Source organism: Lepidochelys kempii, chromosome 5 (assembly GCF_965140285.1).
Source record: "Lepidochelys kempii isolate rLepKem1 chromosome 5, rLepKem1.hap1, whole genome shotgun sequence".
Lineage (NCBI taxonomy): Eukaryota > Metazoa > Chordata > Testudines > Cheloniidae > Lepidochelys > Lepidochelys kempii.
Genome location: NC_136384.1, coordinates 62,232,656 through 62,254,977, shown reverse-complemented (window position 1 = coordinate 62,254,977; position 22,322 = coordinate 62,232,656). Strand labels below are relative to the sequence as shown.

The following is a 22,322-nucleotide window of genomic DNA, read 5'->3' as shown; positions in this document are numbered from 1 at the left end:
TAGATTTATAATTTTTTTGGAAAATAAATGCTATTAGTAAACACCACCAGTCAGTTGTCTTCAAGCTACTACTTTGCTGTTCAAAAACAACCATAAAATTTACCACAGAATGAGTAGATATTCTTTGCTATATAATTGTACATGCTGAAGTTCATTTTAATATAATACAGTGCTTTGCATTTATTTACCTCTGTGGCTTCTGATCCTTTTTTATCTCCAGGTTTAGAAGATGCTCCACTTTTCTTGTCACCATGCTGTAAGAATAAAAAAAGTCATTAATCAGATTAATAACTAAATCTTATACCCCATCTTCTATATAAAGAGAATCTCAAATGCCTTACAGATAGTACATGTCGGGACCACATCATTCACTGTAATCAAGATTTCCACAGAGTGAAGCATGACAATTATTCTTCATCACCAGTAGACAACAGATAAAGTTTTTAGGAGACATGAAGCGTAACTCCAAATGAAATCATAGGCAGAATTCAGGCAGACAGAATAATTATTTTCAGTGGTGGAATCTGGCCATAACAGTAGGCTTAACACTAGGGCTCTTGTGAAAAGTGCTACAAGACATTCAGATACCTGTTTTATAGCTCCTCGTCCAGCAACTCAATGCTCCTTAACTCTATTTTGCTCTTTGATTCAGTATTGCTTTAAGTCCTCATCTAACTCCCACTGACTTCAGTAGACGTCGGACAGGGTGCTTAGAGAGAGCAGCACTACTCACTGAATCATGAACACTACTTCCAACACCTAAGTTTTCCTGGGGGCATTCCATACAAGTTTTCACCAGGCCCAGCAGTTATACTGCTGGTATATGACCAACAATCCCTGTCACAGTTTAAAGCTGTGTGTTTGTACAGTACTTTGTACAACAGGGCCATCTCTACACTGCAGGGCCTATATCTTCATAGCTATGGTGCCAGCGGTACACCAACATAACCTCACAGTTTAGACATAGCCTACGCCGACAGGAGTTTTGTTCCTGTCACTGTAGGAACACATCCTCCCCGGACAACGCTACCTAGGTCAATGGAAGCATTCTGCCATTGATCTAGCTGCATCTACACTGGAGGTTAGAGAGGCATACCTACATCGCTCAGGGGGGTGGATTTTTCACACCCTGGAGCAATATAACCATTTTGACCCAAACTTTAAGTTCAGACCAGGCCTAAGACTCTGATCTTGGTTGGGATCTCCAGAGGGTTCTGGGATACTAATAATGACTGGTTTCCAATTGAGCAGAAGTATGAGTGTTTTTTCTGTCCCAAAACACATGCTCGGTTTGTATTACATTGTTTCCAGAACCTGTTGTTCTTTATACTTTAATGAAAGACCTTCACTGCATCAAGCTAGTACTGCCACAAACTTGGTGCAATACTTACAGCTGTAATGTCCAACCCTCAGGTGCCTGACAGTACAACTAACAATTCCATGGAACTCACATTTCTAATTATGTGTAGAAAGACCATTCGTCAACTCTGAATAATGGATTTAAGTTTTGACTTAGAACAGTGACTGAAGTTGTATGATTAAATTATTTATGTTTCAGCAAACTTTCTACAGAGCAGATCTGATGTAAATCAGGATCAGCAATGTCATGGATTTCTCATATCCATGTATAAATTTAGCAATTTAATTGATTCAGAGAACTGAATTTTTGGTGAGACAAAGTCACCTTATATAAAGTATATTTTGGTGTTGTAAACCGGTGGCATACAAATACTATAATCATAACCTATGTACTTTATCATTTTATGATTTCACTGTAACACATAAAGTCAAACTGCTTCCCTATATGACTAACACATTATGTGGAAAGACCAGACTTGCTAAAAAACATGCACATAAACGTTAGCTAAAACTAATCTTTGGTACCTCAAGTATAGCTAAACTGCCAAGTTCCATCAAAGAACCATGGTTTACTTAGGGAGGTTCAAACTGTTGGATCATATTAAAGAAGTTCTGTATTAAATCACAAATGAGTTTGATTCCCCATAGTTTCAATTCCAGGGTATTACTAATTAAGAGGTCTCTTGGTTTTTGATACTGTTTCTCTCCCTATATGTGTGAAACTTGCAAGCTGCTAATTGTGTTAGTACATTCTAAGACAGAGTCTGTTCTCAAAGCAATTCACAGAGAGAGAGACTCAAAGCAATACTCTAACAACAGAAACAGCACACAGAGACTCCCCGCCTTTTTGTTGTATTAACAATTGTTATTAAAATAGAGATAGCGGATGTATGTGGATGGATGCTTGGTGTGGATAATAAATGAATGATCAGGGAGGTGCCAGCCTGCTGGCCTCCGGGAAGGTAGCAGGGGACCTGCTGGCCTCCGGGAAGGTAGCAGGGGACCTGCTGGCCTCCGGGAAGGTAGCAGGGGACCTGCTGGCCTCCGGGAAGGTAGCAGGGGACCTGCTGGCCTCCGGGAAGGTAGCAGGGGACCTGCTGGCCTCCGGGAAGGTAGCAGGGGACCTGCTGGCCTCCGGGAAGGTAGCAGGGGACCTGCTGGCCTCCGGGAAGGTAGCAGGGGACCTGCTGGCCTCCGGGAAGGTAGCAGGGGACCTGCTGGCCTCCGGGAAGGTAGCAGGGGACCTGCTGGCCTCCGGGAAGGTAGCAGGGGACCTGCTGGCCTCCGGGAAGGTAGCAGGGGACCTGCTGGCCTCCGGGAAGGTAGCAGGGGACCTGCTGGCCTCCGGGAAGGTAGCAGGGGACCTGCTGGCCTCCGGGAAGGTAGCAGGGGACCTGCTGGCCTCCGGGAAGGTAGCAGGGGACCTGCTGGCCTCCGGGAAGGTAGCAGGGGACCTGCTGGCCTCCGGGAAGGTAGCAGGGGACCTGCTGGCCTCCGGGAAGGTAGCAGGGGACCTGCTGGCCTCCGGGAAGGTAGCAGGGGACCTGCTGGCCTCCGGGAAGGTAGCAGGGGACCTGCTGGCCTCCGGGAAGGTAGCAGGGGACCTGCTGGCCTCCGGGAAGGTAGCAGGGGACCTGCTGGCCTCCGGGAAGGTAGCAGGGGACCTGCTGGCCTCCGGGAAGGTAGCAGGGGACCTGCTGGCCTCCGGGAAGGTAGCAGGGGACCTGCTGGCCTCCGGGAAGGTAGCAGGGGACCTGCTGGCCTCCGGGAAGGTAGCAGGGGACCTGCTGGCCTCCGGGAAGGTAGCAGGGGACCTGCTGGCCTCCGGGAAGGTAGCAGGGGACCTGCTGGCCTCCGGGAAGGTAGCAGGGGACCTGCTGGCCTCCGGGAAGGTAGCAGGGGACCTGCTGGCCTCCGGGAAGGTAGCAGGGGACCTGCTGGCCTCCGGGAAGGTAGCAGGGGACCTGCTGGCCTCCGGGAAGGTAGCAGGGGACCTGCTGGCCTCCGGGAAGGTAGCAGGGGAAAAACGCATAGATTAAGCTATGATTTCAGAATCTAGGCTGTGTCACTTGCTAAGTAATACCAGCAGTGAGAAAGAGATTGAAATATCCATGTTAAGATGTTTAAAAGAAAACAGGGTAAGCCAGTACCAGAGGGAGGAATGGAGTCAGAAGGAACTCCAACCTCACCTTTTGTTAAAGAAATTACACCTTTTAAACAAATCCTTCAAAAATTTGGGCACAGTCCTTGGACTAAACAAGCCCTAGCCGATGTCTGCACTATTTCGGACCTAGAGGATAGATTGGCTCAGTATATCCTCATATACAAACCTTCTAGTGCTGCCAAAAGAGATGCAGCAGCAATTTGGTTGTTGTGGGAGGCATGTAGGGAGTCTTCCCTCCGTTTGTCTTCATGTAAAGAAGAAAAGGCACAAACGGAAAAGGGAGCAGACAATTGGAAGGTGCTGGCTACAGATACCCAAAGCCAGCTGAAAATAGTGAAAGAGGCACTCCAGGAATACAAAAAGAGTGAAAAAGTTAACTCTGCAGAGGCTGGAGGGAGGCAGGTAAATGGGGAGAAGGTCCTATGTACGGCACCCCCAGGCATAATTACAAAGAGAAAAGAGAGTAAAAGAAAGTTAACTCTGCAGAGGCTGGAGGGAATTAAGCAGCTAAACTTTGTGAAAATGTTAAAAAGGAAAAGTGTTAGAGAAAGAGCATTCTTGGTTGCAGCCATTCTGAAAGAAAAATGGGCCCTTTTCCAAAGGAATGTCTGTAAATTAGCCAGGCAAAAATAAACTGATTCAAATAATTTGACTGGACAATTTAGTCAAATTTGCTAAAAGAACATAAGGGGGTTCTATTGGAACTTAGCTGCCTCAAATGTATAAAGGAAATGTAAGATGTAAAAAAAAAAAATAAACAAGCAGAGCAGTGTGGAAGGGATGTTAAGGAAAAGAAAATGTGTATGTATCTGTGTGTGTGTAAATATGTAAAGTTCTAAGGACCAGTTGGTTTTGTTTTTGTTTTAAATAATGGCACTAAAAATCCATTTGACTCTTTAATTCAAAGTTGCAAAACTCACAGACCTTTTTGCTAGACACAGGTAATTAGTGTTGTTTGGCTTTGGGATTTGGCATTTAACCCTTAAAAGGTAACTCAATGCTTTACAAAATTTAAAATGTTTTTAAGTTGTGGCTGCAGCAGGGCAGTCAAAATCAGGAGAATATAAAAAAATTCTGCATTCTTTTTGTTTGTTTTTGTAACAAAATAGCAGATGAGAGATGTAGTAAAAAAAAGACAGTTCCTCTCTGAAGCAACAGCAGGGGTGAGGTGCACAAAACAAAAAGAAGCAATGTTAGAAACACTGAGTCTTAAAATGGCTCTGAGTAATCAGACTGTCACTTTGATAAAGGTACATGAAACCTCTGTAAGCAAAAAAAAGAAATAGTGACACCTTATGTAAAAATGATCTGGATAATGTTATAGAAGTTAAACTATGGAAGGAATGTGCATTTGCCCCAGAACATGTGCAGGGTATATTGTAGAAGGGGCAAAAGAAATGCAAACATACCATGCTACTTAATTAAAATGCTATTAGGGCTCCAAAGGGAGCCACAATAGGTCGGGTTTTCTTTTTCAGATTGCTGTGTGTTTTGGAAGCAGAAGTTAAAAGTAATCAAAACTCTGGTGAAAGTTGTGTCCCTTTTAAGATAGAGTCTCTGAGCTGCTGATGGCTTTAAATCCAAAAGCAGGAAGCTTCTGTGAAAATGCAAATTACCTAAATGATAAAGGAAGGAAAGAACTAGCAGCACAAAGGAGCTGCAGATAAAGGACACACCTGGTCAGCAAACAAATTGTCTAAATAAAAGGCATGGGATAACAAGATAATTGTAATAAATGTAATGAAAATAAGTATCCCTGTAACAACGTATAGTGTGTATGATTTTTGGAAAACCCCTTTAAGGTCGTATGGTAATGATGCTTCTCAGTTATTACCTGTAATTAAAACTTAAAGCTTAACACAGCAGGAAAAACATTATAAACTTGGTCTGCTGTATAAGAAGGAAAACTCAGGGATTTAATGACTAGACAGTGGGATAATTTCCCCATAACCCTTAAAAGATAAAAGCCATTGAAACCTGGCCTGCCTATAGAACAAAAACAGGAAAATGTGGGGGCAATTCCTCTGTTTTGCCTGCAATCAGCAAGGGTATTTGTAAAAGAAATATTTTAAGCAATAATCTGCCACCCCAAAAGGGGTAGAAACATGTTCTTTTTGTCTTTCAGAAAAATCAGGAAAAGCTGATGCCAGCTGAAAAGCAACCCAATACCATGAATCTACTGTCACAATAGAAATTGTGTTTTGTGTTCTATGTTTTGTCTTGTGTTTTGTCTTGTTGCTAGCACTGTTGTGTGTTTAAAAAAAAAAATACTGAAGACCTGCAGGAACTTAAAAATAAATTAAGCTTTCTGTCCCAGCTACAGGACAGCCTGATACAAAAACAAGTACATGCCAATGTAGACTTGGTCCAAATTGGTCTGGGTAACCTAAAAGGCCGATGGAATCTTTAGTAATGGCTTAATACTACCACATGGCTTATCCATAAGAAAAAAAAATATTAGAAATAGGAAACTACACAGCCATAGCTATGGGATGCACTGAAATGCAGATACTTGCACTAGCTACTTTGGAACACAAAATGCTCTGGGTCATATTGGGAAATATTAAGGGTTTGATGCATTTGTTAAAAAAGAAAGAGATCATTGTTTTACACTTATCAATATGAATGGATGCAATATTTTCCAGTATTGTAAACCAGACTTCTTAATGGGAGAAATTGTTGTCAAAATTGCACACCAACAGTCCCTGGAGGCAAAGGTATTGAAGGTTAACCCACTCCCCATATTACACATGGGATCCTTCTGGCTACCCTGGACCTTGAGCCAGTGGGCTGGGGAGGGAGGGAAGCTATTGGACACTAGAGGTTATACCAAATGGACTCCTCAAAAGTGGGTGTGCCTCACCTTGCCTATTGCCCCAGAACTTTGTAGTAAAGATACATCACTAGGATCATGTATGTGGCATGAATTGGAATCACAAACTCAAATTGCCTAGCAGTACTTTCTCTTGAATAAGCTACATAGAAAGTGACACTGACGATTATAAATCTTAGTGTCAAAAGGGGGATTATGTTGGATCATATTAAAGAAGTTCTGTATTAAAATCACAAATGAGTTTGATTCCCCATAGTTTCAATTCCCGGGTATTACTAATTAAGAGGTCTCTTGGTTTTTGGTACTGTTTCTCTCCCTCTATGTGTGAAACTTGCAAGCTGCTAATTGTGTTAGTACATTCTAAGACAGAGTCTGTTCTCAAAGCAATTCACAGAGAGAGAGACTCAAAGCAATACTCTAACAACAGAAACAGCACCCAGAGACTCCCCGCCTTTTTGTTGTATTAACAATTGTTATTAAAATAGAGATAGAGGATGTATGTGGATGGATGCTTGGTGTGGATAATAAATGAATGATCAGGGAGGTGCCAGCCTACGAATCCAGTGTCCATGGGATGAAGAAGGCATCAAGTAGAAATAACCAGAGGACTCCCCCCCGAAGGGCAGACTGGAATCCACCCAACAGCCTCAAGAATGGGAGAACCAAAGAACAAGACAACATCTAGCAGCAGGGAGCCCTTAGGAATGTGCTATCTGCTGATTGATTCAGCAACAGCATGATGAAGCAATTCCCATAGACTGGCATAGGAAGAAATTCCTATAAAAACAGACTCTAAAAAGTGAGAACTTTGGGGTCTGATTCTGCAAACCAACTTCCAGGAGCATCAGATGAGCATCTGACAAGGCCCTGCTCCCTCCTCATGTCCAGGCCACCTGGCCAGTGGCTTGGCATGAGCAACTCTAAGGCTGGTAACTATGATAACAACCTTGCAGAACCTGTGTGTGTGTGTGTTTGTATGAATGAATGTGTGAATAAATATGAGATTGAATGGAATGTTATAGCTATAACTAACTGCTTACTATGATTCTTTCTGTATTCACAACAAATGTGGTATTTTGCCTTTTTCCCTTTAATAAAAAAGGAGTACTTGTGGCACCTTAGAGACTAACCAATTTATTTGAGCATGAGCTTTCGTGAGCTACAGCTCCCTTCATCGGATGCATACTGTGGAAACTGCAGAAGACATTATATACACAGAGACTATGAAACAATACCTCCTCCCACCCCACTCTCCTGCTGGTAATAGCTTATCTAAAGTGATCATCAAGTTGGGCCATTTCCAGCACAAATCCAGGTTTTCTCACCCTCCGCCCTCCCTCCCTCCCAAACAACAGAACTACTAACCCAGGAACCTATCCTTGCAACAAAGCCCGTTGCCAACTGTGCCCACATATCTATTCAGGGGACACCATCAAAGGGCCTAATAACATCAGCCACACTATCAGAGGCTCGTTCACCTGCACCTCCACCAATGTGATATATGCCATCATGTGCCAGCAATGCCCCTCTGCCATGTACACTGGTCAAACTGGACAGTCTCTACGTAAAGGAATAAATGGATACAAATCAGATGTCAAGAATTATAACATTCATAAACCAGTCGGAGAACACTTCAATCTCTCTGGTCACGCAATCACAGACATGAAGGTCGCTATCTTAAAACAAAAAAACTTCAAATCCAGATTCCAGCGAGAAACTGCTGAATTGGAATTCATTTGCAAATTGGATACTATTAATTTAGGCTTAAATAGAGACTGGGAGTGGCTAAGTCATTATGCAAGGTAGCCTATTTCCCCTTGTTTTTTTCTACCCCCCGCACCCTCCCCCCCGACTTTCTGGTTAAACTTGGATTTATGCTGGAAGTGGCCCACCTTGATTATCATGCACACTGTAGGGAGAGTGGTCGCCTTCGATAAGCTATTACCAGCAGGAGAGTGAGTTTTTGTGTGTGTGGTTTTTTTGAAAAAAAAGGGGGTGGGGGGGTGAGAAAACCTGTATTTGTGCTGGAAATGGCCCACCTTGATTTTCATACATATTGTGAGGAGAGTGGTCAATTTGGATAAGCTATTACCAGCAGGAGAGTGAGTTTGTGTGTGGGGTTTTTGGAGGGGGGTGGGGGGTGAGAAAACCTGGATTTGTGCTGGACATGACCCACCTTCATTACCATGCACATTGTAGGGAGAGTGGTCACTTTGGATGGGCTATTACCAGCAGGAGAGTGAGTTTGGGGGGGGCGGAGGGTGAGAAAACCTGGATTTGTGCTGGAAATGGCCCAACTTGATGATCACTTTAGATAAGCTATTACCAGCAGGAGAGTGGGGTGGGAGGAGGTATTGTTTCATGGTCTCTGTGTATATAATGTCTTCTGCAGTTTCCACAGTATGCATCCGATGAAGTGAGCTGTAGCTCACGAAAGCTCATGCTCAAATAAATTGGTTAGTCTCTAAGGTGCCCCAAGTACTCCTTTTCTTTTTGCGAATACAGACTAACACGGCTGTTACTCTGAAACCTTTCCCTTTAATAAGTTCCTGCTGGTTTTTATTTTATTGGTATAACAAAACAAGTTAGTTCAAAAAAATACCTGCAGCTAAGAACAATTTTATGAAAACTTGTACCAACTAGGACTCTGTTCAGAGTGGGAAAGAAAGAGTCCAAAATAAACTTAGCCTTTAAAAAAAAATAATCAATCAATCCATCACTTATTAGATTTCCTTTCAGATCACATCCCTGTTTTGGTTAAAGGATAAATGAATTATCATATGTAAAAGGGCCTGTATTTTTTCCAGGAGGTTGTGAAAATAAGCAACAACATCCACAAAGCTAATTTTTAATGTATCATCTTCACTAAAGAGTTTATGGAAGTCCCTCTGAAACTGCAACACATGTATCTTAATGGATTATTTAGAGAAAATATGACTGGACAATATTTCATAGTAAAATAACATCAACTTAAAAATTTCAAAGTATCAAATCGCATCTTTATACAAAAGTATTACTGTTTACTAATTTAAGTTGAACATAGTAAGCACTTTAGTTACTTGATCCATTCATTATTTACTAAATAGTCTCCTGAACAACATAACCAATTCCCCAGTGTCTATGAATTCACAGTAACGCCATAGTTTTATCTTGATATAGCTGACAGTTGCTTCCTCATTCCTTCTCCTGCGGTCCCAAATACTTTAAATAAGTAGCTACCTTTTAAAACGTGGAATACAACATATCCAAGTTACAAAAGTGAGCTAGACTGTAGGGCACACATACCAGAGCAGGGTGAGTTTCCCCAAATGGAAGGTGGGGCAAATTCAGGCCCCTGTAATTTTACTGAATGCATCAGAGTTCCACAGGGGATGCATCTGGCTCTATCTTTAAGTGTCTACCCTTTAGCACTAATGCGCTCCCATTCTCTACTCCCTTATTGATATAGTCGCTGGCAAGAGCCACACCCCCAACCCAAGAGATTAAAATCCACTCTGTCAGTAGCGGAGCTGGCTATATTTACCGTCGCATACCACCAGCTTGCAAAAGCCATGGCCGGAACGTGTTCCTCCTTTAAAATAATCCTCCCCCTCCAAGCACCGCTGAGCGTTTCTAAGCGCCCAGGCTCAGGGCGGTAGAGCCAGGCTGGGGCTGACCCTGCCCCTGCCCCTGCCCCTGGGGCGGGCGGCGCTTTGGCAGCGAGGCGGAGCTGGCGCTCCAGGCTGGGTGTGGCACCGCTGCAGGGCAGGAGCGGGCGGAGGCGGGAAGGGCTGTTGGCGCGGCCTCGGCTGCGCCCCTCCCAGTCCCCAGGGCTTTAGGGACTGCGGGGCAGACCGCAACGCGACCCCCATTGCACCGGCTCTGCCCTGTATCAGGCCGCGGGAAAGGGCTGCGCTGGGCTGGGCTGTCACCGCCCGCCCCCCGATGGCCCGGAGCGGGGCTGCGCTGGGCCTTTCCCGCCGCCGCCGCCGCCGCCTCTGGGCCGCGGCGGGGCTGAGCCGGACAGTCCCGCTCCGCTAGCCCCGCGCTGGGGCCGCTCCCCTCTTGCGGGCGGCGCTGGCGCATTCCCCTGCCCTGACGCGGGCAGGAAGCCCAGCTGGCCGCCCGGAGCCCTGGCGCAGCGGAGCTTTGGGCGCCGCCCTAGCCCCGCGCCCTGGTTCCGACACGTACCGCTCTGCTGCCCCTGCCTGCAGCCCCCGCAGGCTTGGAGGAGGACGACTTCTTCCCTTTGTGTGGCTGAGACATGGCGCGGCGGTTCCTCGCTGGGCGCCTCTCCGCGCGGCGTTCACGGGGCGATGTAACGGGCAGGGAGTGGGGGGCAGGTTACATGTAACTGCGAAGCAGCTTTTCTGATGCAGCCAGAGCCAACTCTCGGCTGCAACCCCGCAAGTCCCTCCTCTTCCTGCAGCCTCGACTACTGGACCAGCTGCTCTAACGGCACCACTCCTTTGCCCTGCTCATCCCCGCTGGGCTCAGTGTTTGCTGAGAAGGAGGGGAGGGCTGACTGGAAGATGTTTGGTGGTGGTTTTGCTGCTTGCCAGGACATACCTTGCAGGCTTACTTGCAGAATGAGGCCTGGGCGTGGCCCTCTTGTGTCCTTTAGGCTTCACAGCTGAGCTGAGATTTGTTTTCCTTTCTGTAATAAGAAACTACAGTGGGGAGAGCCATAAAATTCAAAGTCAGAGCAGAATACTTTGCAAGATTCAGTGGGGTTTGGATCAGATTCATAGTTTTGGTTTAGGCATATCTCCTGTAATCACTGTTTGGCTCCTTGTAACAAAACCAATTGCCTGAAAAAATTAGCCATCTAACATTTATTTCTCCTGTCAGTTTTAGGGAGCAAATTAACTGAAAATCTGAGCAAACCTGGATCTTTGCCCAAAACTCAAACCAAACTGGAACTTTTTTTGAGGCTTTGAGAAAAACACAGGGGGAAAAGTTACCATTTAAGGTATCAAGTATCAGAAGGGTAGCCCTGTTAGTCTGGATCTGTAAAAGTGACAGAGTCCTGTGGCCAGTCCATGCAACAAACCTCGATGCCAACTCTGCCCGCATATCTACACCAGCCACACCATCACTGGTTCATTCACCTGCACGTCCACCAATATAATATACGCCAGCCAATGATCCTCTGCTATGTACATCGGTCAGACTGGACAGTCCCTATGTAAAAGGATAAATGGACACAAATCCGATATTAGGAATGGCAATATACAAAAACCTATAGGAGAACACTTCAACCTCCGTAGACACAAAATAGCAGATTTAAAGGTAGCCATCCTGCAGCAAAAAAACTTCAGCACCACAGTTCAAAGAGAAACTGCTGTAGCTTCAGTTCATTTGCAAATTTGACACCATCAGCTCAGGATTAAACAAAGACTGTGAATGGCTATCCAGCTAAAAAGCTGTTTCTCCTCCCTTGGTGTTCACACCTCAACTGCTAGAAGAGAGCCTCATCCTCCCTGATTGAACTAACCTCGTTATCCCTAGCATGATTCTTGCTTGCATATTTATACCTGCCTCTACAGTAGTGGAAGTGCCTTTCCACTACTTGCATTCAACGAAGTGGGTATTCACCCACAAAAGCATATGCTCCAATACGTCTGTTAATCTATAACGTGCCACAGGACTCTTTGCCATTTAAGGTATATGTCTCTTGTGCTCTTCCTGGATTAAGCTGCAAGTGGAAATATCAAAAGCAAACTTCTTCTTATGAGATTTCTAGCTGAAGTTTTTCATCATATCAGTTTCAGTAAGTATCCACACTTGAGGCCTGCTTCTGAAGAGGTGCTTGAGCCATTCACAACTTCCTTCTTGGGATCATGCCCTCTAATTGTTGTTCAAAAACTCCATGCCTTGTTGAATTTAGCCCACTACTTGTTCCAGATTTTACGTTCCTGTAACTCAAAATCATCAGTCATTTAACTTCTAAATTTCCACACCAGTGAATGCAAAAAGGTTCTATCCATCTAACTAACTAACTAACTAACTAACTAAATGTTTTCTGGTCAGTATCAGTTTTAATGGGTCTGCCAACAACAAAACCTTCCTTTTTGATTATTAAAGAGTAACTATTAGGTTTCAAGTTTATATATTAATACATTTTGAACCTTTGCTGCCACAACTTATATTATTAGATCTGAAAGAATTTTCAAAATTTCATTTCAAGAAGGTAAATTCTAAATGCCCAACTTCTGCAAACACTGATGCAGAAGGCTGGGCAAGCTATAACACACCAGCAACTTCTCTTAGACACTGGAGGAACAATTTGTGGTCAATCAAAAATCCAGCATGACCATCTGACCCTGATCCCATGTCAGAACATTATTATTTGTGACTCTGAATGCATGAACGTAGCCCCAGAATAAGAATTTAACTTAGTCTGGATCATGTGGAGATACTGAGGTGTCACCTTGAACTGAAAATCCATCACTTTAATTATTGCCTTCCAAAATAAAGGGAGATTAAAGACTCAAGATTAATTGGCAAGCATATGTGTAAGCAGCTTGTACACAGCTTGCGTAAAACAGATGTGTGCTTCGGGAGCTCTAGGCCATGGAGCAGTACCAGAGTCTCTCTACTCCCCCTGTGATTAAACTTTGTGCTGTAGACCAGGCTCTCACTGAATGTTGGGGAACAGTCCACCAGGAGCCCAACTCTTCTATTCTGAAGAAGCAATCAGAATAACTGACATATATTACAATATTCCTCAAAGGTTGTAGCAAGTCAGATGTAATTAGTAATGTAGAAGGAAGTAGGAGAACCCTATTCCAATTGTTTAAGTTAGCTTTGTTCTGTTATATTGCTATTCAGTTTTCAATTAGGAAGAAAAATATGTACATTAACATGAGATTGCACACTAAATTCTCATTAATATATATATAATATTAAATATAGTAAGTTTACTGCTAGGTTTATTTTGTTAGATATGTAGAAATTATTTTATAATACAATTCAAAATATTGAATATATTTAAAGTGTATTAATACTTAAGAGAAATATAAGTATATATTTTATATACTGAAATGATTGTGATTGTCTTATATAATTGCATTGATTTAATGTAAAACTTAATACATTTATCTTTGAAACTTTTTACATTTCTAAGAGAATTTTGACTGTACTTTAACCATGCTTTCAGAAAGACGGATACAAAGATAAAAGTACTGTGAGAAACAGTCTGAGGGCCTGATTCTGATCTCACTTATCCCAGTGTGAAACTAGTGAGAGGCAAGTCAAACCTTGTGTGTCTAAAACAATTGTACAAGGCTAAATGCAACAGAGAAATGAGCATATGGGTGACATGCAGAGGAGGATGGAAGGTTGAGGAACTGGTTTAATATGAGTTTAACAAGTGTCTTTTGTGTTTTAATTTAAAAAATAATAAAGTCTCACTAACAGGTCCAACAGATTGTACAGCATTCCTGAGTCTGAGTGCATAGGATACTTCTCCTGGCACTTCTACAGGAAAAGGAGGAAGCCTGTTTGAGCACCACTCCTTTAATTGCTCTGCTCCTGATGACAGTCATTTGAGCTCAGTGACAGAAATTAGGGAGCAAACAGTAGCATTCGTGATTAGACAAGAATATATAAGAAAACCACAATAATTTAGGTCTCAATTCTACCTGGTGCTCAGCTCTCTGGTCCTCATCCACAGGCTGTGCTAGCCCATTGTGGGGAATAAGCAGGAATATTTTTGACTCCCTCCAGTAACAAATATTAATAATAATAATAATTAGTAATAATAAAAAGCTGCTCAATGACCCTAAGCAAGTGCTTAGTCTGTTTACACCTAGCGCTGGCTCTGCCCTGATCCAGCAAATCACCTAAGTACAGAACATGCTTACATAAGAACAGCCGTACTGGGTCAGATCAAAGGTCCATCTAGCCCAGTATCCTGTCTTCCGACAGTGGCCAATGCCAGGTGCTTCAGAGGGAGTGAACAGAACAAGGCAATTATCGAGTGATCCATCCCTTATTGTCCAGTCCCAGTTTCTGGCAGTCAGAGGTTTAGGGACACCCAGAGCATGGGGTTGTGTCCTTGACCATCTTGGCTAGTACTCATTGGTGGACCTATCCTCATCTAATTCTTTTTTTAACCCAGTTATAATTTCGGCCTTCACAACATCCCCTGGCAATGGGTTCCACAGGTTGACTGTGCGTTCTGTGAAGTACTTCCTTTTTTTTGTTTTAAACCTGCTACCTATTAATTTCATTAGGTAACCCTGGTTCTTGGGTTACATGAAGGGGTAAATAACACTTCCTTATTCACTTTCTCCACACCATTCATGATTTTATAGACCTTTATCATATCCCTCCTTAGTCATCTCTTTTCTAAGCAGCATAGTTCCAGTCTTTTTAATCTCTCCTCACATGGATGCTGTTCCATATCCCTAATCATTTTTGTTGTCCTTTTCTGAACCTTTTCCCAATTCTAATGTATCCTTTTTTGATATGGGGTGACCAAAACTGCAAGCAGTATTCAAGATGTGGGCACACCATTGATTTAGATAGTGGCATTATGGTATCCTCTGTATCTTTTGGCCCAGAACAATCTCAAACCAAGATCTATTGACAGTGCAGCCAAGAGGATATGAGCACCATCGTTGCCAGGAGGCATTGGAGACGGATTGCCCAGGTGCTTCAGATGGAAACTGATTCTATCACCAGAGTAGCAATAAGATGGACACCTGAATGCAAGCGAAAACGAGGCTGCCCAAAAACAACATGGCGAAGAGCTGTGGGAGCCAAACTGAAAAACCTGGGGCACAGCTGGGGAACCATTGAAAGACTTGCCAGAAACAGACAGGAGTGGAGGAGTTTCGTCACTGCCCTAATTGCCAGAGGCATAATGAGAACATGATGATGATTAAGGTATTTACTGTCTTATTATCTATCCTTTTCCTAATGGTTCCTAACATTCTGTTAGCTTTTTTGACTGCTGCCGCACACTGAGCATAACTTTACAGGGTAACAAAAGATTCAAAAACACAGCAGAACTTCCTCTAGGCTTAGTTTCAAAGGTACAGAAAACAGGAATAAACCTCCCTCCAGCAAAGGAAAAATTCACAAGCAGAACAAAAGATAATCTAACACGCCTTGCCTGGCTTTTACTTACAATTTTTGTAACATGAGAGACTTTTAGGATGGTTTATAGGTTAAGGAGTTTTCTGACCTGATACTTCTCTGCTTCCCAAGAGAACACAAAAACAAAGCCCCCCCAGATTTGAAAGTATCTTCTTTCCCCATTGGTCCTTTTGGTCAGGTGCCAACCAGGTTATTTGAGCTTCTTAACCCCTTACAGGTAAGGAGGAATTCTAGGCTACCCTTAGTTGTATGGTTATGATGGCCTGTAATTGCCAGGATCACCTCTGAAGCCTTTTTAAAAACATTGGTGTCACATTAGCTATCTTTCATCATCTGGTACAGAAGTTGATTTAAGTGATAGGTTACATACCACACTTGATCGTTCTGCAATTTCATATTTGAGTTCTTTCAGAACTCTTGGGTGAATCCCAACTGGTCCTGGTGATTTATTACAGTTTAGTTTATCAATTACTTAGCTTTAAGTATGTGAGAAGTCCCACTGAATGGTTAGTAGGGCATGTAAATACAGTTTGAAATATCTTTTAGAGCTCCCACATAGCTGTAAAGTTTATCAGATAAATACTGAGGGCCAGTTACCCTAAGAGGTCTCAAGTTAGTTCCAGATTATTATTTCTAAAGTTGTGCTCCTAAGTTGGGGGGGTGTGCTAACAGTTCTTATATGTCTAGCACAAACAATTGTTTTGTGAATAGCAAATATCCACACCCATGTTTAAGTGTGCAAAAACCTGGACAACTGAAAAATTAGTATCTACAATGTTTGAGGCTGGGGAAGAGATATCACAGTGTTAAAAGCACTTCATCTCAACCCTCACATCTACTGCACGCTGCTTTGTTTGCAGGGTTCATGACTTAACTATGCTGTAATATGTTTGCAGAACTCATCTCATAGCTGACAGCAGAAGGTATTCTTTGATCATGTCTTAACCATTATTTCCTTCTCATAGGTCAAAAACCAGGAGTTGCCTTTCTCACATGATTCATGGTATATGACCCTACCCTTCAACAACTGTAACTAAGACAGACAAACTATTTAATCTGTTCTTTTATATGCTACTGGGCACAAAGCCTCCAGTAAGTAGGAACGCTCTGGTCTTGTTGGTAAGGACAAAGAATTTGATACTGTCTGTGAAACTTTTCAACCCTGTAGTTCTAGTATATATATTTTCTATTTGATTATATTAATTATATGTCTTTTAAATTTATAACACCAATGCCTGACTCAATCCCAGTGCCCACGGGAAACTTCCCTTCCATAGTTAGGCATTCCAATTTTTGACCAAAGCCAGGAGAAAATTAGGTTAGAAAGAATCTACTATTTTTTAAATCTTCAGCATGAGCATTAATTTTAAAAATGAATACAAAGGTGTGCTAGATACTGAATCAGAATTTGACAAGTCTCTATGCATGCAAAGTTTTGACTTCAGCACATTGACTTTGCCCTGAACTAAGGCTTCAGCACATAAAGTCTTTAAGCTTCTGCAGTATTCATCACATAAAGACTTAAGTGATTGTGACCGAAAGCACCCCTGTATTCACACCCTCCACACAGTTGTAATAATCTGTACAAAATATGTCTTGTGAGGTATCATTTGAAAACTAATGACTCACTAGTTAATAATTTCATGGTGGAATGTATGTAGCACCAGTATATGTAAAGTTATGAATTCCCCCAGTATGCTGTTATTAGCACATGTTCGAAACCAAACAGCCCTGCCTAGACAACAGTTGTTAAACAGGCCTATCCTAAACAAAGGAATGTGTGTTTACCTCAATTTACCTATAAGTAGTAAACAGGATCCTCAAGGCACCAGGGGGAAAAGATGGCAGGAAACAAAACAATTTGAATTTTAGCAAACACAAGTGGAGGAAGAAAGAGCATGGAGCCTCGTTCACAGCCAGACTCCATGTCACTTTCCTTAGTGCACGGATTAACTTTCCTTTAGAGGGTAACCTTCAGAACAATCCACTTCAGAGGTTCACTGGACTATAAAAGAAAGGGGCAGAAAACCCCAAGTTACTCTTATACCTAAGAAGACAAAGGCACCAGCACCTTCCTGCCTCTGGGAGAGATCCTTACTGAGGAAAGGGTCAGTCACCCTCTTGCTGGAAGATGGTAAGTGAGACAGGCCATCTTCAACAAGCACCTTGAACAAAAACTTGCTAGTATAGTTTTAGACTTTTAGATGTGTGTTTTTGCTTTTAACCATTTCTAACTTTATCTCCTATACACTTCAAATAATAGCTTCTTTTGTTAATAAATTTGTTTGATTTTTAATCTAAACCAATCCAGTGCTGTGTTTAAACTGAACTGCTTGGTAACGCCAGTCAAAGTAACAAACTTGAATATTACTTCCTTACAGGGGCAATGAACCTTAATATCTGAACTGTCCAGGAGAGGGCTAGACAGTGCAGAACACCCATTTCTGAGAAAATTCAGGACTGGGAGTGTGTTGAGGTCACCCTGCAAGTAATAACCAAGACTCGTGGAAGCCAGAGTGTGACTGGTGTGTAGCTGGAAAGCTGCTGGGGTCAGATCTGCTGCACTGAGGCTGCAGCTATACACAGACATTCAGGGTGTGACCTGCATGATGTGAGCAGCTCAGATTGGGAGCTACAACAACAAAGCATTGTGAGGTACCCAGGATTGCAGGGCAGGTAGAGACACAACCCCTCACTGATCTGGATCGCATCCCAGAATGTGACAGTGATGAAGTCATTATGTGCTGAAATATTCACTGCACAAGGACTTCTTTCCCCCATCCTGCCCACTTCTCTTCAACCAGCTGTAGCCAAACAGCCAGCCCCCCCCCCCTTCAGACCAGCATTGCTGGAAACACAGGAGGAAGCCGGAACAGGGCACTTAACATATATTCCAGCACAGCCTTTGAAGCTGTGAAAGCACAGGTGTGCTGCTACAATGTGCCTCTGGGAGCAGATACAACGATTAAGCTCACAGCAGGCAGAGGCCCTGTGACAGACATGGCTCTTAGCCCCTACTAAATAGCGTGATGCACACACACCAACATCCTAGGTGGGAAAATATTTACCCTGATAAAACAAATGTCCAGTAGTCGAAACTTATTGTTTCTCTCCCTTGCAAGTGTAAACTACTCTTGCGAAAGCTGGCATCACCCCGACAGACCAGCCTCAATTTGGCATAAGAAAGGAGAAAGAGAATAAAGGAGTACAGAGGTATAAGTAGGGGACCTACAGCACCATGATTTTTGAGTGCTTTTCACTATCTATCTGCTGGTCAGATAAGTGACAGCCTCCCAGGGCTTCTGCAGCTAAGAGGGTCCCTACGCCTTGTCCCTTATTCGTCTTTCCGCGGAATTGAGTGACCGATCCTGGCTTGGCACTGCTGGAATCGAGAGATGCAAGGAGGGTAAGAAGCACCCACACCTGATCTCCTACCTTTAGTGTACACATATTTTGAAATAGAGCTCTATACTTTTTCTTTCTTTGGGATTGTGGCTTCAGTTTTGTAACTTGTTTGTGTGTGTAACATCTCTACATTTAAATAAGTAGGCACTAGCAATTTTGTAACCACATGAATAGAATCTAGCTTAATAAATTTTGGTAACCATTTGTGCATAAGCCTGACTTGTTTTCTCTGGTTTACTGTAAAGCAGCCAACACAATTAAAGAACCTCAGCCGTTTTGGCTCTAAAGCCTGGTCATTAGGTGAGAGTACTAAGAGCCTAGCGTTGAGTTGTGCCGCCTCCACGGGGCAAACTCTTGGGGCACCTGTCAGTCAATCCTGGCTGCCCGCTGCGAAGGAGCTCTGAGATCTAGCAGTTAAAGTCACAGGTGTGAAGAGGCTCTTAGTGCTGCCATTGGGGCACCTGTCAGTCAGTATTGACTGCCCGCTGCGAAGGAGCTCTGAGCTCTAGCAGTTAAAGTCACGGGTGGTTAGGACCTTGGGGCATCCGTCAGCCTAGCCCGGGCTGCCCGCCGCGAAGGGACAGTGTGTCCTAGCAGTTAAAGTCACGGATGGTATAAACGGGCATAGCTGGCACCTCACCAAACATCCTTGGCCGTCGGCTAACACCAGCTCATACCGTAGAAGCCAGCCAGCGCAGAGAGAAGAGTGGGGTATCAGGTTTGAGGAGACAGGATAGAAAGGATTCAGGGGAACCAAGAGGACAATGCCAGAAGTAGCTGCAGCTATGGACTAGTAGCCATTTTTGGTGCCAAAGTTTCTTGATGTTTTTCTGTATCAATACAAATACACCTATTGGCAAAAATGCTGCATTTCTATGGATATCAAATAGATATAAATAACAAAGAGTTGAGACTGAAAACCAAAGTCTTAAAGGAAATTTCATTTGACAATCTAGGCGTCACCCAGATGAATTCCAAACATTGTAACCATGAGGGAGTGTCTGACCTGCTGTTAATTTGTTGTTTTTAAAAAAATAACTTTCCTGGGAGAAATACATTCTCAAGAGTCTTAAGTAAATATATTAAATTTAGGAAGGAAGGAAAGCAGGTCAGGTTATGATCCGTCTGTAAATCCAGAGGAACTCTACTGAACTCAAAATATACATAGGTGTAAATGAGAGCAAAATGTGTCTGTCTTTCCCTAAGTGTGCTTTTAAATTAGTTCACAAATGGATACTTCACAAATGAAACTCTGTAAGGGCAGGGTGTGAGGTAAACCAGAATACACTGCATGATGAGAAATTACCTTTTATATACTTATACACTTGGAATTCTCAAAATAAAAAAAAAGGCACTGATAATAGAATAAATATCTAACTTATAAAATGCCATTTACATTTTAAACATATACTAAACTTTTGTGTTAATGGCATATATGTCAAAGTGAAATCCATGTAATAACTTGTATTTTTCATGCACTTTTGACCACTCTGCTGCAGTCAGCCCATTTAATCAATTTCTTCTTGGATTTATAACAGTCCAAATCCCTGAGCATTTCCCCCCCCTTCTTAATCTCAGTCTACCACATAAATATGCCTCCTTTTCCCTGCTAAATATAGAGTTCCCTCCACTTCCATATTACACTAGCCTGAGGTGCATGATAGGCAATATCTGTCCAGGACCACTGACAAGTTTGTGGTCTGATACCTCTTGGCCCTTCAAGGCTAGAACCAGAGGTTTATTCCATTTCAAATGGAATGTTCCCAACTTTCTAATACACAACACTTGCTTTTAGACCTGGATGATTCTGAGAGTTCAGATTTATAGCTGTGAAATTTTAGGTAATTTTTAGAGGTTTTAAAACTTCATTAGTAAATAATTTAGCTTTTCCTCAGAGGTCTGTAGATTTGGATTCCTGGTACTAAAGGAATCTGACTTTACAGGGGAGGGATAGGAAAATTAGCCAAATATTTAAAATAATACTTTTGTAAAATGGTTTTTGTAAAATATATCATATACGCAATATATTATGATGGGATGCGGTATAAACGATTTATTTACACTTGTTTGTAATGACCTTATAACTGACTCACGTTTGCCATTTGTGAGTAATGTGATCATCCAGAATATGGTACACTATATCAATATTGACAGGTTTCAGAGTAACAGCCGTGTTAGTCTGTATTCGCAAAAAGAAAAGGAGAACTTGTGGCACCTTAGAGACTAACCAGTTTATTTGAGCATGAGCTTTCGTGAGCTACAGCTCACTTCATCGGATGCATGCCGTGGAAACTGCAGCAGACTTTATTTACACACAGAGAATATGAAAAAATACCTCCTCCCACCCCACTGTCCTGCTGGTAATAGCTTATCTAAAGTGATCATCAGGTGGGCCATTTCCAGCACAAATCCAGGTTTTCTCACCCTCCACCCCCCCACACAAATTCACTCTCCTGCTGGTGATAGCCCATCCAAAGTGACAACTCTTTACACAATGTGCATGATAATAAAGTTGGGCCATTTCCTGCACAAATCCAGGTTCTCTCACCCCCTCACCCCCCTCCCAAAAACCACACACACAGACTCACTATCCTGCTGGTAATAGCTCATCCAAAGTGACCATTCTCCCTACAATGTGCATAATTAAGGTGGGCCATTTCCAGCACAAATCCAGGTTTTCTCACATCCCCCCCACCCCCATACACACACAAACTCACTCTCCTGCTGGTAATAGCTCATCCAAACTGACCACTCTCCAAGTTTAAATCCAAGTTAAACCAGAACGTCTGGGGGGGAGGGTGCGGGGGGTAGAAAAAAACAAGGGGAAATAGGCTACCTTGCATAATGACTTAGCCACTCCCAGTCTCTATTTAAGCCTAAATTAATAGTATCCAATTTGCAAATGAATTCCAATTCAGCAGTTTCTCGCTGGAGTCTGGATTTGAAGTTTTTTTGTTTTAAGATAGCGACCTTCATGTCTGTGATTGCGTGACCAGAGAGATTGAAGTGTTCTCCGACTGGTTTATGAATGTTATAATTCTTGACATCTGATTTGTGTCCATTTATTCTTTTACGTAGAGACTGTCCAGTTTGACCAATGTACATGGCAGAGGGGCATTGCTGGCACATGATGGCATATATCACATTGGTGGATGTGCAGGTATACGAGCCTCTGATAGTGTGGCTGATGTTATTAGGCCCTGTGATGGTGTCCCCTGAATAGATATGTGGGCACAATTGGCAATGGGCTTTGTTGCAAGGATAAGTTCCTGGGTTAGTGGTTCTGTTGTGTGGTATGTGGTTGTTGGTGAGTATTTGCTTCAGGTTGCGGGGCTGTCTGTAGGCAAGGACTGGCCTGTCTCCCAAGATTTGTGAGAGTGTTGGGTCATCCTTTAGGATAGGTTGTAGATCCTTAATAATGCGTTGGAGGGGTTTTAGTTGGGGGCTGAAGGTGACGGCTAGTGGCGTTCTGTT

At 42.9% G+C, this 22,322-nt stretch overlaps 1 protein-coding gene and 1 long non-coding RNA gene across 6 annotated transcripts in view; one reads left to right on the top strand and one right to left on the bottom strand.

Moving 5' to 3' along the window:
• The window catches only part of CAST (calpastatin), a 114,372-nt gene extending 103,600 nt beyond the window's left edge, over positions 1-10,772 (bottom strand). For 3 of the 5 annotated variants that reach the window (XM_073344560.2, XM_073344563.2, XM_073344565.2), the window contains exons 1-2: positions 10,527-10,771; positions 189-254 (exon numbers count right to left, since the gene is read on the bottom strand). In XM_073344560.2, the coding sequence (XP_073200661.1) occupies positions 189-254; positions 10,527-10,601 (141 nt within the window). In that variant the 5' untranslated portion in view covers positions 10,602-10,771. Of the gene's footprint in view, positions 1-188; positions 255-9,879; positions 9,985-10,526 lie in introns of those variants that run through there. The other 2 variants (XM_073344562.2, XM_073344561.2) reach the window with 2 other exon arrangements.
• Positions 10,533-19,136, top strand: LOC140911469 (uncharacterized). Its single transcript, XR_012158977.2, has 4 exons — positions 10,533-12,108; positions 14,935-15,230; positions 16,409-16,562; positions 17,825-19,136. It is a non-coding gene; the product is annotated as an uncharacterized LOC140911469 (long non-coding RNA).
• Positions 19,137-22,322: the final 3,186 nt, after the last annotated feature.